Genomic DNA, 19538 nt, shown 5'->3' on the forward strand with positions numbered 1-19538 from the left:
TCCATGGTGTATATGTGCCACATTTTCTTAATCCAGTCTGTCACAGATGGACATTTGGGTTGATTCCAAGTCTTTGCTATTGTGAATAGTGCCGCAATCAGGACTGATTTCAATGGAGCTAGACTTTCAACGTAGCCATCTGGCTGCTCTCAGCAGTACCTCAGAGAGCTTATCTATTTCCTAAAGGGCCTAGTCCTGCAAAGGGAAAAAGAAAGCCATCTTCTCATCATGGAACTTCCTTATCTCTGTCAGATGTTTGAGTTATGTCTATTGGGGAGCTAGAAGGAAATAGAGTTTCCCCTGGGGTCCAAAGTCATCATCATTCTCTCTTTGCGCTCAGCATGTCAATGCAGTGCATGCAGCTTTGGAGTGGAATTATGTCAGTGCCTCACTGATGCTGAATAAAAGCCTCCCAAATTGAGTAAAAATCTCAAATGTCTTTGTAGAAGAGGCAGCCTCTGGCAAGTGTTAATGTGCTGGGGCTTATGGTCAAGAAAACTAGAGGCTAATGTGTCTGTTTTTTATCCCACAAAAAAAGATGTATTATTGGGCATTTGCTTCTATATTGAATGTTCATCAAATCAATCAATTATTTTTCATGCTTTACCAGATGTCATGATTTAAAAGATTTCTCTATTAACTTGTTTAATTTAGTAAATGTCACTACTCCCTACTAAGTTGTTCAAGAAAGAAATACTAGATCCATCCTTATCCTTTTTCCTTGCCTCCACAGTTAGTCACTCAACAGATTCTCTCATTTCTCATTCAAGTAGCTCTTGAATCTCCGTTGCACCCACCCCAGTCTAGTTTAATAGTTCATCGTCATCTGTTCCCAAGCCTATAATGGCCTCTCTACATACATTTTGACCATTATTTACATTCATATAGTGTGAGCTCAGAACTCAGATATGCTTGTGTTGCTTAATATCATCTTGGGTCACTTAATAGCATCTGTGGCTAAGCATTATCTTTAGGGAGTAAGACTAAAACCTAACCCATGCTGACTTGTTCAGAATTATCTCAGACCAGTATCTCTTTTTCTCTTGGCGACAATGGATATTTTGTTTCCTAAGCACCTATCTAAGCTAAATACTTCTTGCTTTGAATACTGTGATCTAATTGCAAAAATACTCACCATCTCTTAAATTATTATGTTTCTCATATTATGGTTTTACTTAAAGTGGAGGTTTGCCTTACTTGATCTGGATAGAGGTGTGGCAGGATAATGGCAAAGTAGGTTTCCCCTAAGGATGTGAAACATTCTAAAGGCACTGAACATGAACGGCCAGAGATCTGTCCAGCAGTTAACTCCCAGTTCCTACATCAGGCAGGAGCCACAGGGGCATGGGAGTGGAAGTGGGAGAGACTTTTTATGTCTTGGCCACCAATATTCCTGTTGGCCCCAAAGCTTCTGTTGCTGCTGTGTAGCTGCTGTAGCTGCTGTGGCTGCTATTCATGAGAGACACTTTCTGTCTCTGAACCTCCAGCTCCACAATAGTGAATCCATCATCCATGGTAACAAATTGGCCTTGGCTTACCACCAAATATGAAATTACGTAAGATCTGCTAAAGGAATGTATTTCAGGGGCTTCAAAAATACAAATGTGAATGTTTAAGGACTATAAAAAATAGATGCTTTTTTAAAAACATAATTTGCTTTCTTCTCTTTGAATTGGTTTTCCTTGTCATAGAAATTAGTTGCATTCACCCACACAGTCCTCAAATCTCTGCCAGAAACAGATGACCACTTGTGAAGTCATTGCCCTTTGATTTATTCTATAAAAAGCATCCAGACGAAGTTAACAATTGCAAGCTGTCATTGCACTACATATAATAACGTATTAAACAGAAGTGTACTTTCAGAGGTAGTTACAAGATAATCAGTGGTTGCTGCTTTATTCCAGTTGTATAAATTGTAACATTGCTTTAATATAATCACTCTTAAAATAATTTCATTTTATTACTATTTTACATGATGCCTCAAATGGAAAGACTCATTTGGTAAATTTTGACCACAGAGATACTCAAATGAGTTTTGAAGGAACACTCTTCATTTGATACTTGTATCTTTTTGTTTAATGAAAGGATTTAGTAATGCATTTTAATGACTGTTGCTAAACAGGAACAAATGTTGCTATGCAGGACCATTTGTCCTCTATGTTCAGACGTATATCCTTAGATGCAAATTAAATAATTGAATCATTTAACACACACACACACACACACACACCACCCTCACTTCCTGGAAGCAAGGGGATTTTTTAAATTTAATTTTATCTATTTGGGAATAGCAGCTTCACTTGTAAATTCAAGTTTTTAAAGCTAGTATGGTTCTAGATTCTTCATTGTCTCACGTCCCATCTTCTTACTTAAGTGCCATCCAAATGCACAATCTCTATTTAGGAAAAAAAAAAATATTCCGAATTCTCACCTCCCCTTAATCATGACAAACCTGCTGGACCATTTAGATACCTAAAGAATCTCACACAACAATATTCAATATAGAATCAGGTCAAATCAACCTCTTGGCTGCTTACACCTTCTTTGAGACCCATCATTTTCTTTTTTTTTTTATCTTGAAATTTTTTTTTATTATTATACTTTAAGTTCTAGGGTATATGTGCATAATGTGCAGGTTTGTTACATAAGTATACTTGTGCCATGTTGGTGTGCTGCACCTATCAACTTGTCAGCACCCATCAACTCATCATTTACATCAGGCATAACTCCCAATGCAATCCTTCCCCCCTTCCCCCTCCCCATAATAGGCCCCGCTGTGTGATGTTCCCCTTCCCGAGTCCAAGTGATCTCATTGTTCAGTTCCCACCTATGAGTGAGAACATGCAGTGTTTGGTTTTCTGTTCTTGTGATAGTTTGCTGAGAATGATGAAGGATCTAGAACTAGAAGTACCATATGATCCAGCCATCATCCCATTACTGGGGATATACACAAAGGATTATAAATCATGCTGCTGTAAAGACACATGCACACGTTATGTTCATTGCAGCACTATTCACAATAGCAAAGACTTGGAATCAACCCAAATGTCCATCAGTGACAGACTGGATTAAGAAAATGTGGCACATATACACCATGGAATACTATGCAGCCATAAAAAAGGATGAGTTTGTGTCCTTTGTAGGGACATGGATGCAGCTGAGACCCATCATTTTCTTACTTGCATTTTAAGATCAGAACTGGGACCAAAGGTGATATAAATTCCAAAATCCCATAAATCTGCTGCCCAGTGCTCCCCACCCAAAGCCCCTAATCTGGAAAAAGAAAAAAAAAAAAAAAAGAAACTGTATGCTAAATGCTAGATGTTTAAGAGATTTTGTATTTCTGTAATTCCATATTGTGTAATTTCAAAAATACATAAGTATAAATCTTTATTTCTATATTTTCAGAATTTTTGACATATATGTATATGTTTTATAATTTGAAAAATAGTAAATGTTAATTTTTTAAGTCCCTAAAGCTCCTAAGAATCTGTGATCCCTTCATTTGTAATGTCAGTGACATTTCTACTAGTGAAGGTAGATTAGAGTTCAGGGACAGGGAGGATGTCTTCCTGCTTCCAGCACTGGGTAAACTTTGCTTCCTAATTTTTTCTAGCTAGTGAAATTCTGTTTTTCATTTCATTGCTGTCTGTTAATGCTCCTCCTTTATCATCTTTCTTAATATTTAAAGTGGCCTTTCTTGGGGTAGGCTGAGGTGACGAGCACTCTAACGTAAGGCATTTATCGAACTTTTCAAGGCATAAATAGTTGAATCTCCATAACAAAAATAAAAAAATGAGAAGAAGAAGGGAGCAGCAAGGGACACTTCCTGACACCATATAAGAGTTTTTATTCCCCACAAATGCAGGTATTAATATGTGCATTAGGCAGATGAAGAAACAGCAGCTTATAGAAAGGTTAAGAAGCTTCCATGGAATATTATGCAGCCATAAAAAAGGATGAGTTCGTGTCCTTTGTAGGGACGTGGATGCAACTGGAAACCATCATTCTCAGCAAACTATCACAAGAACAGAAGACCAAATACCGCATGTTCTCACACATAGGTGGGAATTGAACAATGAGATCACTTGGACATAGGAAGGGGATCATCACATACCAGGTCCTTTTGTGGTGAGGGGGTAGGGGGGAGGGATAGCATTAGGAGATATACCTAATGTAAATGATGAGTAAATGGGTGCAGCACACCAACATGACACATGTATACATATGTAACAAACCTGCACGTTGTGCACATGTACCCTAGAACTTAAAATATAATAAAAAAAAAAAAAGAAAAAAAAGAAGCTTGTGTAGGTCATAGTGCAGGAAATGTTGGGGGCAGGGATTTGAACACAGGTCTATCTGAGCTTTCTCCATTATACTAGTTATCATTATTCCATTATTATCATTATACATTAGCTCATCCTTATATTTCCTTAGCAAATTACTGCCCCTTTGGCCAAGAAGGACACATGAAGTTCACAATTTCAGGCCATCACTGCACTACATATAATAATGTAGTCAATAGAAATGTAATTTCGAAGTTGTGCTGAATTCATTGCAAGTTTTTAATGTAAAAATATCTGTTGTATATATATTTATTTATTTATTTTACAGGTTACAGGGTAAATAACTGAGGGTATAGTTGATCACATATTAAATATAGAGTTGCTTAAATCACTAACATATTAGGTTACATTAACAGAAGAATGATGTGCAAAATGTTGGGCACTAGTATATCCTGAGCAGATATTTGGAGTAGTGCCTATTCTGGAATACAGATTATAAGAAAAATCTTGACAATTTTCCAGAGAAAAACAATTAAATGGTAGTACCTATACTATGTTGGTTGTCTAGTGTTCTGCTGCTAGTAGCAAGAGTCCTGATTTTATTAGTGGTTTAAACTACAAAGACTTTTCTTGTTTACATAACAAAATCAGAGAGTTGCTGGTTTTAATTTTAATTCAGCAGCTCTACAACATTAGAGTGCTGGACTGGCATTTCTGTGATTCTGTTGTTCAACTCATAATGGTCATAAAATGGCTGCTACAGTTCCAGTCCTCATGTCTTCATACTTTCTCACATGAAAGTAGGTATATATTTGTTCTACATTTAAAAGGCAGACAGATTCTGGACAGTGCATTAAAGTTTAAAAAATATTCTAGTTCAATATAAGAGAATATTTGCTAACATTGGAGATTAAAAAATGCCATGGCTGCTTTCACAATACAGTGAACCTATCCACAATGAAGTTATTTAAGTATGAATAGGTTTTATGGTCACTTATTCATTATTGTTGTAGAAGGATTTCATAATGAAAGAGAAATTAGGATTACTTATTCCTAGAGTCTCTTTAACCTTAAAATACTATACTACTGCTAATGGTACTACTATATTATTGATTCCCTTGAAATAAACCATAGTTGCAAATAAGTGACTGTAATGAAATCAAAACCTTATCCATAATAAAAAAATTATAAACAAAGCATCCAAAGAGAAGACTTCTCTATTTTCATTTTAAATAATTATTTATTAAACAGCAGAATGAGTCAGCTTTGAACCCATTTTTGCAATGCACAATCTAATATTTCCTTATCTCTGCTCTACAATAGCTATAATGGCTACAGTACCTGTGGATTTGCTAAAATTTACCTAATCCATTTCCACTCTCAAGTCTTTAAAGCACTAATGTATGCAGTGCTACATTTGTTCATAAATATGATATTTATGAACTGTCTGGATTGAGTTATATAATATAGATGAAGTAGTGCATCCCAATCAGTTAGTTGGTGTTATAATTGCACTTATAGCTTCACAATACCTTTACATTCATTACCCGGACTTTTTTAAAAGACAAAATTTGACATGCTTATGAATATTAGTTCTATAAAACTGTTAAGGCCGGGTGCAGTGGCTCACGCCTGTAATCCCAGCACTTTGGGAGGCTGAGGCGGGCGGATCATGAGGTCAGGAGATCTAGACCATCCTGGCTAACACGGTGAAACCCCGTCTCTACTAAAAATGCAAAAAATTAGCTGAGCGTGGTGGTGAGCACCTATAGTCCCAGCTACTTGGGAGGCGGAGGCAGGAGAATGGCGTGAACCTGGGAGGCGAGCTTGCAGTGAGCCGAGATCGCGCCACTACACTCCAGCCTGGGCAACAAAGCGAGACTTTGTCTAAAAAAAAAAAAAAAAAAAAAAAGTTAAAATAATGGGAGTTATAATGTACCTTGGGAAGCCATTCTAGTAAGCCACTTAAGAGTGGGTGATAGTGTTTTCCCTGTATTTGCAACCATAGAAGGAAATGGCTTTGGGAAAAGGGAAAGAGTTTTGCCATGGAAATGTTAAATTTTAGGTGCCTTTGACGTATCTAAGTAGAAAACATATAAAAAATCTTATAAATACATGAGACAGTTCTTATAAATACATGAAAATATAAATGCAGAACTCAGAATTGTGATCAAAGCTGGAGACAGCATTTAGAAATTACTCAAGTATAGAAAAAATTGCTCAGAAAGAGCTTTTTAAGAGAATCCAGTTATAAATGGAACCCTGGGATATGCTGACATTTAAAGAATATGCAGAGAAAGTAGTAAAAGACCCTAAGAAGGAGCAATTCAAGAGGTAAGAGGAGACCCCCTAGAACTAAAGGAGTTTCAATTACAGAACCAGAATGATTCAACAGAAAGTGATCAATGGTGCCAAATGTGTTCGGGAGATTAACTAAGAAAAGATTTGAAAACTTTCTGTTGAATTTGGCAATTGGAGTTATTGATGACAGCAGGCTAAGGAATATTCAATTTAAGCAATGAATTCTTCTAAGTTAAAATCTAAAACCATACTGATTTACGCTATTGTACTTTTATTCCTAAAAACTGAAAAACAAGTTACTTTTTTCTTCCAAGTAGTAGTCCCTTCTTTTTCTTTTTAGAGAAGAGGTTCATATCAAAAATATAGTAGCTAGCTGTTCTCTTAGTGGACTTTTAAAAACTCATGCTAGGATCAAAGGACCAATAATCAAGTGTGGTTTATCTAATTGTAGGAAATTATATTTGCCTAATAGAACTTCTTGTTAAACTGTGTTTTATAAACTATTTTTTTCCAGGAATTCTTTTTCAGGCTTAGAGGCAGGATGTTTTCCAAATATAGTTTATATTTCTGAAATTAGCTGTGAAAAATATTTTCAGGAGCTTTATTTTATAGGCTAGACATTTTCAGAAGAGATTCATTTAAGTTAAACTACATCCAGACATTTTAGTCTCTTTAATATTGTGCCATACACAAAGTGCAGATGAAATTTGTACATATGCATAAGATTTTATACATTTAGATATGCCTTATCTTTTACTTCATAAGTAAAACAACAAAAATCCTCTTTGAAGTCAGTGGTTGCTGCTTATACTCACAAGAGAGAAAACTACATTTTAAAGTGCTTTTCCAGTAAAAATGTTGGCACACTTTATGAGAGGAATTTTAGTCTACTGGGTAAACTAAATTCTTAGCTTTTGTGGGCTTTTAACTTTCTTTCAGAAATACCCTGTATTTCTTCAAAATACAGGGTAAAACTGTATTTTGCAGATATATATTTACTGTTGTGAAAAGGAAATTAGTTACTCTGAAACTCCTGCAGAAATAATGAACTTGGTGAATAACCTGATTTTTCCCCCTTATAATATTACAGTTGGGAATACTAATGGATCCCCAAACAATATTATTCATTATGACCTGCAATTCCTACTGGAATGACAAGGAATATAAACAATGAAACTCACAAATTAAATATCATTAGACATACTCTACACTTTATTAACATTGGCATCACAACTCTTGTAGTCAAGCTCTGTTATTACATGGTTTTACTACTTAATTTTGGAACACCTGACATCCTAGAGTTGAAAGATTGCCAAGTCCTTCTTCATCCCCAGGAGGCAACACAGTAAGAACTCAGTCTGGAGTAAAAAAGAACTGAACTTCAACTATTTTTCACTGCTGCTGTGATCTGAATATTTGCCAACTCCACACCTGAAAAAAATGCATATGTTGAAATCCTAACCCTTGAAGTGATGGTATTAGGAGGTAGGGACTTTGGGAGTTGACTAATTCATGAGGGTAGAGCCCTCATTGTTGGAATTAGTTCTCTTTTAAAAGACACTCCGGAGAGCTAGCTTGTTCCTTCACCCATGTGAGGACACAGTGAGAAGGCACCCTTTTATAAATCAGAAAGCAGGCCCTACCAGACACTGACACTGCCAGCACCTTGATCTTGAAATTCCCAGCCTACAGAACAGTGAGAAATAAATTTCTGTTGTTTATAAGCCATGAGTTTATGGTATTTTGTTATAGCAGCCCTAATAGACTAAGATAAAAAAATTGGTACTGATAATGAGGTGCTACTATAATAAATATCTCAACTACCTCAAGTGTGTCTCCAGTGGTCCCAACTAGAGCAATGACTGTGATGTCCAGCCCTGCAGAGTGCACAGGTGATAAACTTTAGCAGTGTCCAATGGGACTATCTCCACTGACAAACAGAGTAAATAAGTCATGGTTGTGTGGCAACTTCCACCTAAATTTCAAAGGATAGAGCTGCCTACAGACTTGGGCACATGAGCTAGGAAGAAGGCCTTTGCAAGGGGAAAGCTATGTTCATGGAAATATGGATAGTAAAGGCCATGAGGTCTCAGATGGAAATCACAACATGTTGTCATATTATTGGACAGTGGAGGAAAGTTCATCCTTGTTCTAAAGTGGCAAAAAAGAAAAGATTGTCCCCACTAAGGTGATGCCTAGTGGAGCCATGGTGTCAGAGCTGCCCCTGTGACCCCGGACCACTAGAGCCACTGGCATGCAACTTCAGTCTGGAAGGGCCATAGGCACCAAACTACAATCCATGAGAACTGTGGCATGGGCTGAATCCAACAAAGCCATGGAGCAATGCCACCTAGAGCCCTGAGGACCTGATCCCTGCCCCAGTGTGTCCAGAAGGTGGAACATTACATCAAAGATTATTCTCAAGACTTAAGATTTACTGTTGTTAGCTCTGCTAGGTTTTTGACTTACTCAAGTCCTCTTACCCTTTTCTTCTTTTCTACTTTTATTTTTTGAAATGAGAATGTCTATCCTATGACTTGCCTATACCACCATTGTATTGTGTAAGCACATAATTTTCTTGATTTCACAGGTTCACAGCTGAAGAGATATTTGCCTCAGGATGAATCAATTATACCTTGAATCTCACTCATATCTGATTGAGTCGATACTGAGATGAGAGTCTGGACTTTATAGACCTTTGAATTGATGCTAGAATGAACTAAGACTTTGGTGTTATTGAGATGGAATGAATATATTTTTCATGTGAGAAGGACATGAATTTGAGGAGTGGGGCAGGGAAAGAATGGGACAATCTGAATGACTGTGTTTCCTCAAAATTTATATGATGAAGTTCTATACCCCAAGGTGATGGTATTATGAGGTGGGGCCTTTTCTAGTCCCTTTTAAAGGACACCCCAGAAAGCTAGCTCATCCCTTCCTCCATGTGAGAACACAGTGAGAGGGTGCCCTGTAGGAACCAGAAAGTGGACTCTCACTGGATGTAGAATCTGCCAGCACCTTGATCTTGAAATTCCAGCCTCCAAAACTGTGGGAAAGAAATTTCTGGTGTGTGAGACATTCAGTTTATGGTATTTTGTTATAGCAGCCTGAACAGACTAAGACAATCACTAACTATAGGCAGCACTTCAGGCAAGGGACTTTAACTTCTCCGAGTCCCATTGTCCTCAGCCATAGTGCCTCTTTTATAGAGGTATTGACAGGAATAAATGTATGGAAAGTGTTCTGTGACATTTCACAAATAACACAAAATTGTACACATAAGAAAAACAAGACTTGGAGAGGTTGAGACAAGGTTGTCTATGTTTACAATTTACACAACCAGCTTTCCAAAACTCCTATCCATTGAAATATAATCATGACTCTACAAATTAGCCAAGATGGCCAAATAGGAACAGTTCCTATCAGCAGCTTCCAGTGAGACCAATGCAGAAGGCAGGTGATTTCTGCATTTCCAACTGAGGTACCCAGTTCATCTCACTGGGACTGGTTAGACAGTGGGTGCAGCCCATGGAGGGTGAACAGAAGCAGGCAGGAGGGACGTCACCTCACTTGGGAAGCACAAGGGGTCAGGGAACTCCCTCCCCTAGCCAAGGGAAGCCATGAGGGACTGTACCTTGAGGGATGGTGCTATCCGGCCTGGATACAATGCTTTTCCCCTGCTCTTTGCAACCCACAGAGCCCTTCAGGTGCCTATACCACCAGGGTCCTGGGTTTCAAGCATAAAACTGGGTGGCTGTTTGGGTAGACACCGAGCTAGCTGCAGGAGATTTTTTTTTCTACGTGGCACCTGGAATGTCAGCAAGACAGAATCATTCACTCCCACGGAAAGGGGGCTGAAGCCAGAGAGCCACATCATCTAGCTCAGCGGATCACACTCCCATGGAGTCCGGCAAGCTGAGATCCACTGGCTTGAAATTCTTGCTGCCAGCACAGCAGTCTGATGTCAACCTGGGATGCTGGAGCTTGGTGGGGGGAGGGGCATCAGCCATTACTGAGGCTTGAGTATGCAGTTTTTCCTTCACAGTGTAAACAAAGCCACAGGGAAGTTCAAATTGGATGGAGCCCACCACAACTCATTTTTTCAAATTGGGTGGAGCCCTCCACAACTCTAGCCAACTTGCCTCTCTAGATTCCTCCTCTCTGGCCAGAGTATCTCTGAAAGAAAGGCAGCAGCCCCATTCAGGAGCTTATAGATAAAACTCCCAGCTCCCTGAGACAGAGCATCTGGGGGAAGGGGCAACTGTGGATGCAGCTTCAGCAGACTTAAATGTTCCTGCCTGCTGGCTCTGAAGAGAGCAGTGGATCTCCCAGCACAGCACTCGAGCTCTGCTAAGGGACAGAATGCCTCCTCATGTGGGTACCTGACCCCCGTGCCTCCTGACTGGGAGAATCCTCCCAGCAGGAGGAGTCTCCTCATACAGGAGAGCACCAGTTGGCATCTGATGGGTGCCCCTCTGGGACAAAACTTCCAGAGGATGGAAAAGGCAGCAATCTTTGCTGTTCTGCAGCCTCTGCTGATGATACCCAGGCAAACAAGGTCTGGCATGGACCCCCAGCAAATTCCAGCAGACCTGCAACAGAGGGTTCCAACTGTTGGAAGGAAAATTAACAAACAAAGGAATGCCTTGAACACCAACAAAAAGGATGTCCATGCCAAAACTCCATCCAAGATCACCAACATCAAAGATCAAAGGTAGATAAATCCACAAAGATGAGGAAAAACCAGCACAAAAAAGCTGAAAATTCCTAAAACCATTCCAAAATTCCAAAAACAAATGCCTCTTCTCCTGCAAAGGATCACAACTCCTCACCAGCAAGGGAGCAAAACTGGACAGAGAATGAGTTTGGCGATTTGACAGAAGTAGGCTTCAGAAGGAGGGTAATAGCAAACTCCTTTGAGCTAAAGGAGCATGTTCTAACACAGTGCAAGGAAGCCAAGAACTCTGAGAAAAGGTTAGAGGAATTGCTAACTAGAATAACCAGTGTAGAGAAGAATGTAAATGACCTGATGGAGCTGAAAAACACAGCATGAGAACTTCATGAAGTATACACAAGTATTGATAACTGAATCAATGAAGCGAAAGAAGATTGAAGATCAACTTAATGAAATAAAGTGTGAAGACAAGATTAGAGATAAAAGAATGAAAATGAGTGAACAAAGCCTCTGACAAATATGGGACAATGTGTAAAGACCAAACCTACGTTTGATTGGTGTACCTGAAAGTGACAGGGAGAATGGAACGAAGCTGGAAAACACTCTTCAGGGTATTATTCAGGAGAACGTCCCCAACCTAGCAAGAGAGGCCAACATTCAAATTCAGGAAATATAGAGAACACCACAAAGATAGTCCTGGAGAAGAGCAACCCAAGACACATGATTGACAGATTCACCAAGGTTGAAATGGGGGAAAAAAATGTTAAGGACATCCAGAGAGAATGGTCTGGTTACCCACAAAGGGAAGCCCATCAGACTAATAGCGAATCTCTCTGCAGAAATCCTACAAGCCAGAAGAGAGTGGGGGCCGATATTCAACATTCGTAAAGAAAAGAATTTTCAACCCAGAATTTCATATCCAGCCAAACTAAGCTTCATAAGCGAAGGAGAACTAGAGAAGCAAGAGCAAACATATATGAAAACTAGCAGAAGACAAGAAATAACTAAGATCAGAGCAGAACCAAAGAAAATAGACATGAAAAACCCTTGAAAAAATCAATGAATCCAGGATGTGTTTTTTTGAAAAGATTAACAAAATAGACTACTAGCCAGACTAATAAAGAAGAAAAGAGAGAAGAATCAAGTAAACACAATAAAAATGATAAAGAAGATATCACCACTGATCCCACAGAAATACAAACTACCATAAAAGAATAATATGAACACCTCTATTTAAATAAATTAGAAAATCTTGAAGACATGGATAAATTCCTGGACACGTACACCCTCACAAGACTAAACCAGGAAGAAGCCAAATCCCTGAATAGACCAATAACAAATTCCGAAATTGAGGCAGTAATTAATAGCCAGTGAAACAGAACAGAGGCCTCAGAAATAACATCACAAAACTACAACCCTCTGATCTTTGATCAAAACAAGCAATGGGGAAAGGATTCCATATTTAATAAATGGTGTTGGGAAAACTGAATAGCCATATGCAGAAAACTGAAACTGGACCCCCTCCTTACACCTTATACACAAATTAACTCAAGATGGATTAAAGACTTAAACATAAGACCTAAAACCATAACAACTCTAAAAGAAAACCTAGGAAATACCATTCAGGACATAGGCATGGGCAAAGACTTCATGATTAAAACACCAAAAGCAATGGCAACAAAAGCCAAAATTGACAAATGGGATCTAATTAAACTAAACAGCTTCTGGACAGCAAAAGAAACTATCAGCAGAGTGAACAGGCAATTTACAGAACAGGAGAAAATTTTTGCAATCTATCCATGTGACAAAGAGATAATATCCAGAATCTACAAAGAACTTAAACAAATTTACAAGAAAAATACAGCCCCATTAAAAAGTGGGTGAAGGATATGAACAGACCCCTTTCAAAAGAAGACATTTATGGGGCCAACAAACATATGAAAAAAAGTTCATCATCACTGGTCATTAGAGAAATGCGAATCAAAACCACAATGAGATACCATCTCACGCCAGTTAGAATGGTGATCATTAAAAAGTCAGGAAACAATAGATACTGGAGAGGATGTGGAGAAATAGGGATACTTTTACAATGTTGGTGGGAGAGTAAATTAGTTCAACCATGTGGAAGACGGTGTGGTGATTCCTCAGATCTAGAACCAGAAATACCATTTGACCCAGCAATCCCATTTTGGGTATATATGCAGAGGATTATAAAACATTCTACTATAAAAATCATGTGCACATATATGTTTATTGCAGCACTGTTCACAATAGCAAATAATTTGAACCAACCCAAATGCCCATCAAGGATAGACTGGACAAAGAAAATGTGGCACATATATACCATGGAGTACTATGCAGCTATAAAAATGGATGAGTTCATGTCCTTTGCAGGGACATGGATGAAGCTGGAAGCCATCATTCTCAGCAAACTAACACAGGAACAGAAAACCAAACACTGCATGTTCTCACTCATAAGTGGGAGTTGAACAATGAGAACACATGGACACGGGAAGGGGAACATCAAACACCAGGGCCTGTTGGGGTGCAGGGGTCTAGGGGAGTGAAAGCATTAGGAGAAATACCTAATGTAGATTATGGTTTGATAGGTGTAGCAAAACACCATGGCATGTGTATACCTGTGTAACAAACCTGCATGTTCTACAAATGTATCCCAAAATATAAAGTATAATAAAAAAAATCAATAAACTAGGAGCTGGGTTTTTGAAAAGATTAACAAAATAGACCACTAGCCAGACTAATAAACAAGAAAAGAGAAAAATCAAATAGACACAATAAAAAATGATAAAAGGGATATCATCACTGATCCCACAGAAATACTACCTACCATCAGAGAATACTATAAACACCTCTATACAAATAAACTAGAAAATCTAGAAGAAATGCATAAATTGCTGGACACATACACCCTCCCAAGACTAAACCAGGAAGAAATCAAACCCCTGAATAGACCAATAACAGGTTCTGAAATTGAGGCAGTAATTAATAGCCTACCAACCAAAAGCACAGGACCAGATGGATTTACAGACGAATTCTACCAGAGGTACAAAGAGGAGCTGGTACCATTCGTTCTGAAACTATTCCAAACAATAGAAAAAGAGGGACTCCTCCCAAACTCATTTTATGAGGCCAGCATCATCCTGATACCAAAACCTGGCAGAAACAACAAAAAAAGAAAATTTCAGGCCAATATCCCTGATGAATATCGATGCAGAAATCCTCAATAAAATACTGGTCAACTGAATCCAGCAGCACATCAAAAAGCTTATGCACCACAGTCAAGTTGGCTTCATCTCTAGGATGCAAGACTAGTTCAACATACACAAATCAATAAATGTAATCCATCACATAAACAGAACCAATGACAAAAACCACATGATTACCTCAATAGATGCAGAAAATGCTTTAAAAAAAGTCAACACCCATTCATGCTAAAAACTCTCAATAAACTAGGTACTGATGGAATGTATCTCAAAATAATAAGAGATATTTATGACAAATGCACAGCCCATATCATATTGAATGGGTAAAAACTGGAAGCATTCTCTTTGAAAACTGGCACAAGACAAGGATACCCTCTCACCACTCCTATTTAACATAGTGTTGGAAGTTGTGGCCAGGGCATAGGCAAGAGAAAAAAACAAAGGTATTCAAATAGGAAGAGAGGAGGTCTAATTGTCTCTGTTTGCAGATAACATGATTGTATATTTAGAAAACCCCATTGTCTCAGCCCAGAAACTCCTTAAGCTCATAAGCAACTTCAGCAAAATCTCAGGATACAAAATCAATGTGCAAAAGTCACAAGCATTCCTATACACCAATATTAGGCAAACAGAGAACCAAATCATGATTGAACTCACAATCACAATTGCTACAAAGAGAACAAAATACCTAGGAATACAACTTACAAGGGATGTGACAGACCTCTCCAAGGGCAGCTACAAACCACTGCTCAAGGAAGTAAGAGAGGACATAAACAAATGGGAAAACATAGAAAGAATCATTATTGTGAAAATGGCCATTCTGCCCAAAGTAATTTATAGATTCAGTGCTATTCCCATCAAACTACCATTGACTTTCTTCATACAATTAGTAAAACTCCTTTAAATTTTATATAGAACCAAAAAAGAGCCCGTATACCCAAGAAAATACTAAGCAAAAGAACAAAACTGGAGACATCACGCTACCTGACTTTAAACTATACCACAAGGCTACAGTAATCAAAACAGCATGGTACTTGTACCAAAACAGATACATAGACCAATGGAACAGAATAGAGGCCTCAGAAATAACACCACACATCTACAACCATGTGATCTTTTACAACCTGACAAAAACAAGCAATGGGGAAAGGATTCCATACTTAATAAATGGTGCTGGGAAACCTGGATAGCCATATGCAGAAAACTGAAACTGGACCCCCTCCTTACACATTAAACAAAAATTTGAATTAAAGACTTAAACATATGACCTAAAACCATAAAAAGCCTAGAAGAAAACCTAGGCAATACCATTCAGGACACAGGCATGGGCAAAGATTTTATAACTAAAACACTAAAAGCAATGGAAACAAAAGCCAAAATTGACAAATGGGATCTAATTAAACTAAAGAGGTTCTGCAAAAAAACTATCATGAGAATTAACATACAACCTACAGAATGGGTGAACATTTTTGCAATCTGTGTGACAAGGGGCTAATATCCAGAATCTACAAAGAAACAAATTTGCAAGAAAAAAAAAACTACCCCATCAAAAAGTAGGTGAATAATAGGTATAGACACTTTTCAAAAGAAGACATTTATGTGGCTAACATATGAAAAAAAGCTTATCATCACAGGTCATTAGAGAAATGTAAATCAAAACCACAATGAATACCATCTCATGCCAATTAGAATGGTGATCATGAAAAAGGAAACAACAGACGCTGGAGAGGATGTGGAGAAATAGGAACGCTTTTACACTGTTGGTGGGAGTGAAAATTAGTTCAACCATTGTGGAAGACAGTGTGGCAATTCCTGGAAGATCTAGAACCAGAAATACCATTTGACCCAGCAGTCCCATTACTGGGTATATACCCAAAGGATTATAAATCATTCTTTTATAAAGACATGCACATGTATGTTTATTGCAGCAGTATTCACAATAGCAAAGACTTGAAACCAACCCAAATGCCCATCAATGATAGACTGGATAAAGAAAATGTGGCACATATACACCATGGCATACTATGCAGCCATAAAAAGCATGAGTTCATGTCCTTTGCAGGGACATGGATGAAGCTGAAAACCATCATTCTTAGGAAACTAACACAGGAACAGAAAACCAAACACCGCATGTTCTCACTCATAAGTGGGAGTTGAACAATGAGAACACATGGACACGTGGAGGGGAATATCACACACTGGGGCCTGTTGAGGGGTTTGGGGGCAAGGGGAGGGATAGCATTAAGAGAAATACCTAATGAAGATGATGGGTTGCAGATGTATACCTATGTATACATGTATACCACCACATGTATACCTATGTAACAAACCTGCATGTTCTGCACATGTATCCCAGAACTTAAAGTATAAAAAAAATTAGCAAGTATTTGGATTCCACAACAGGTAAAAACTATAGTAGGTACTGTAGATAAAAAGATGAATATATCACAATCTTAGAAATTATTGTCTCTTTGAGAGAGATAATGAGTATCATCTAAGAATTTAATTGACATTTAAAAGCAATGTTGTGGAATAATTCATGATTAACTGTGTGGTAATTTTTGTAGACATTATACTCATTTAAGTCAGAAGACAGAGTCACTGATTGGGATGCTGTCTACTATAACTTGATTCACTTGTCAGAGTTTCTATAAAGCTGAAGTACCTTATGCCAAACAGAGAAAATATACATTTACAGAGATAATGGTAAAAACACTTATTGTATGTATTTTTATCTAATTCATGTTATAATACCAGGCTATATTTAAAATAAACAATATGTGATGGCTCCATTGGCTATTTTTATATAATTTGGTATTTCTTAGCTAATTGTTCAAATCAACGGGACTCCTTTGTAGTGCTCTGTGACCTGCGGCTCTGGAGTTCAGCAGAGGGATATATACTGCAGACTGAAAGGTGTTGGTCCGGTGGTTGAAGAAATGTGTGATCAGTCCACCCGACCTTGTTCTCAGAGGCGATGTTGGAGACAGGACTGTGTGCAGCACAAGGGGATGGAAAGAGAGAGGCTGAATGTGAGTATCGACAAGTAAATTTTCAAAGACACTGCATATAAGAATGTGTTATTCATTTGGTTATTGCATTTCTAGTGTTCAACATCATGTGAGAGAAAAGATTCACATCAACGAACGGAGTGCACAGATAACCAAATTGGACAAGTGAATAAAATAGTATATAATTCTTCAACCATATTTCTTACATCCAAGAATTGCAGGAACCTTCCTTGCAATTACATTGTGGTAACAGCAGACTCATCACAGGTAAGGTAAAGAAAGAAAGTTGAGAATTTTTACTCCTTGATAAAGCAGCTGGATCTACAATTTGACACAGCTGAAACTGGGTATAAAATTTGAATATGAGGGCAGATAATGGTATGTATATTAATCTAAGGAATGAGACCACTGACAGTTGGATGGTGCAAATAGAGTAACAGTGACAATGTGTTAAACTCTAGTGCAAGTCTGAAGTGTTAGTAGGTGCCAACTGTGAAACCAACCACCAGGAACGATTTGGCAAACTGGCCCTGTACAGTTGTCCACTTTTGAGAAATGGCTTTATTGAGGTGTAATTGATGAACCATGAACTACATATATTCAAAATATATAGCTTAATAAGTTTGAACACATGTACACAGCCATAAAACCAGTACCATTTTCAAAATAAAGAGCATCTCCATCACTCCCAAAAGTTTCCTTGTGCTGCTTTATAATGTCTTCCCCCACCTCCTTTTTCCCTCCCCACCCAATAAGTGACCTCACCTGTTTTCTAGCAGTGATCTATCACTATACTTGTTTGCATTTTATAGAGTTTTATATAAGTGGATCATACAGTGTGTACTTTTTATCTACTGTAATGTAAGTATTTTGAGATTTGATCAGGTTGTAGTATGTATCAATAGTTTTTTCTTTTATTGTTGAATAATATTCCACTATATGGATGTCTTTATGTTTGCTTTTCTTTTCTTTCTGATGTCTGATCCCCATCCAGTCTGTTTCTTATCTAAGCAATTATCATCTTCATCCTTAGAGGTTTAATTTCAACTTTTTTATATCTTCCATATCTCTACTTAACATGTTGAACATATGAAACGTAGTTACTAATTGTTTTTTTGCAGGCAAAATTTTCCAATTTTCATTTTTTTCTTGATTTTTTTTAAAATTATAATTTTAACATCCTCTTCTGGACATCTAATCCTAACATCTATGCTCATGTTTATAATTTAGCTAATTTTAGTATAATCACCGGTATGTGCAAGCATCACCATGATCTAATCTCAAACCTTTTTATCACTCCCAAAAAAATATCTGCACCCATAAGTAGTAATTCCTTATTCTCACATTTTCTCCTAGTCTTAGACAACCACTAATCTGTTTCCGTATCTATGGATTTGTCTGTTCTGCACATTTGGTATAAATGTAATCATACCATATGTGGTCTTTTGTGTCTAGCTTCTTTCACTTAGCATGATATTTTAAAACTTTATACAAATTTTACCATACATCATTGCTTCATTCCTTTTTATGATAAATAATATTCCATTGTAGGAATATACTATATTTTGTCTACTTATTTGTCAGTTGATGGACATTTGGATTGATTCCAGTTTTGACGTTTGAATAATGCTGTTAGAAACATTTGCATACAAATTTTTGTGTAGACATATGTTTTCAATTTTCTTGGGCATATGCCTAGGAATAGAATAGCTGGGTACTGCAATTCTATTTAACTTTTTGAGGAACTGCCAAACTGTTTTCCACAGTGGGCATACTATTTTTCTTTCCTATCAGCAATGTATAAAGGTTCCTATTTCTCTCTCCATATTATCATCAGCACTTGTTATAATCCATCTTTTTTTTAACATAACCATCCTAGTATGTATGAAATGGTATCTATTTTATGTTTAAGTTGCATTTCTCTAATGACTAATGATGTTGAGTATCTTTTTGTGTGTATGTTAGTTATTTGTGTATCTTTAGATTAATGTCTGTTCAAATCTCCTGCCCCTTTGCTCCCCCCCCCTTTTTTTTTTTT

The 19538-nt window shown here is 37.6% G+C and overlaps 1 protein-coding gene across 1 annotated transcript in view; it reads left to right on the forward strand.

Annotated features, from left to right (window-relative positions):
• ADAMTS20 (ADAM metallopeptidase with thrombospondin type 1 motif, 20) overlaps positions 1 to 19538 on the forward strand; it is a 206105-nt gene that overhangs the window by 152836 nt on the left and 33731 nt on the right. Inside the window, exons 30-31 of the mRNA XM_011936079.1 lie at positions 17348 to 17521; positions 17597 to 17767. Of these exons, the coding sequence (XP_011791469.1) occupies positions 17348 to 17521; positions 17597 to 17767 (345 nt within the window). The remainder of the gene's footprint in view (positions 1 to 17347; positions 17522 to 17596; positions 17768 to 19538) is intronic.

The sequence above is a fragment of the Colobus angolensis genome, unplaced genomic scaffold (genome assembly GCF_000951035.1).
Source record: "Colobus angolensis palliatus isolate OR3802 unplaced genomic scaffold, Cang.pa_1.0 Scaffold150, whole genome shotgun sequence".
Taxonomy (NCBI): domain Eukaryota; kingdom Metazoa; phylum Chordata; class Mammalia; order Primates; family Cercopithecidae; genus Colobus; species Colobus angolensis.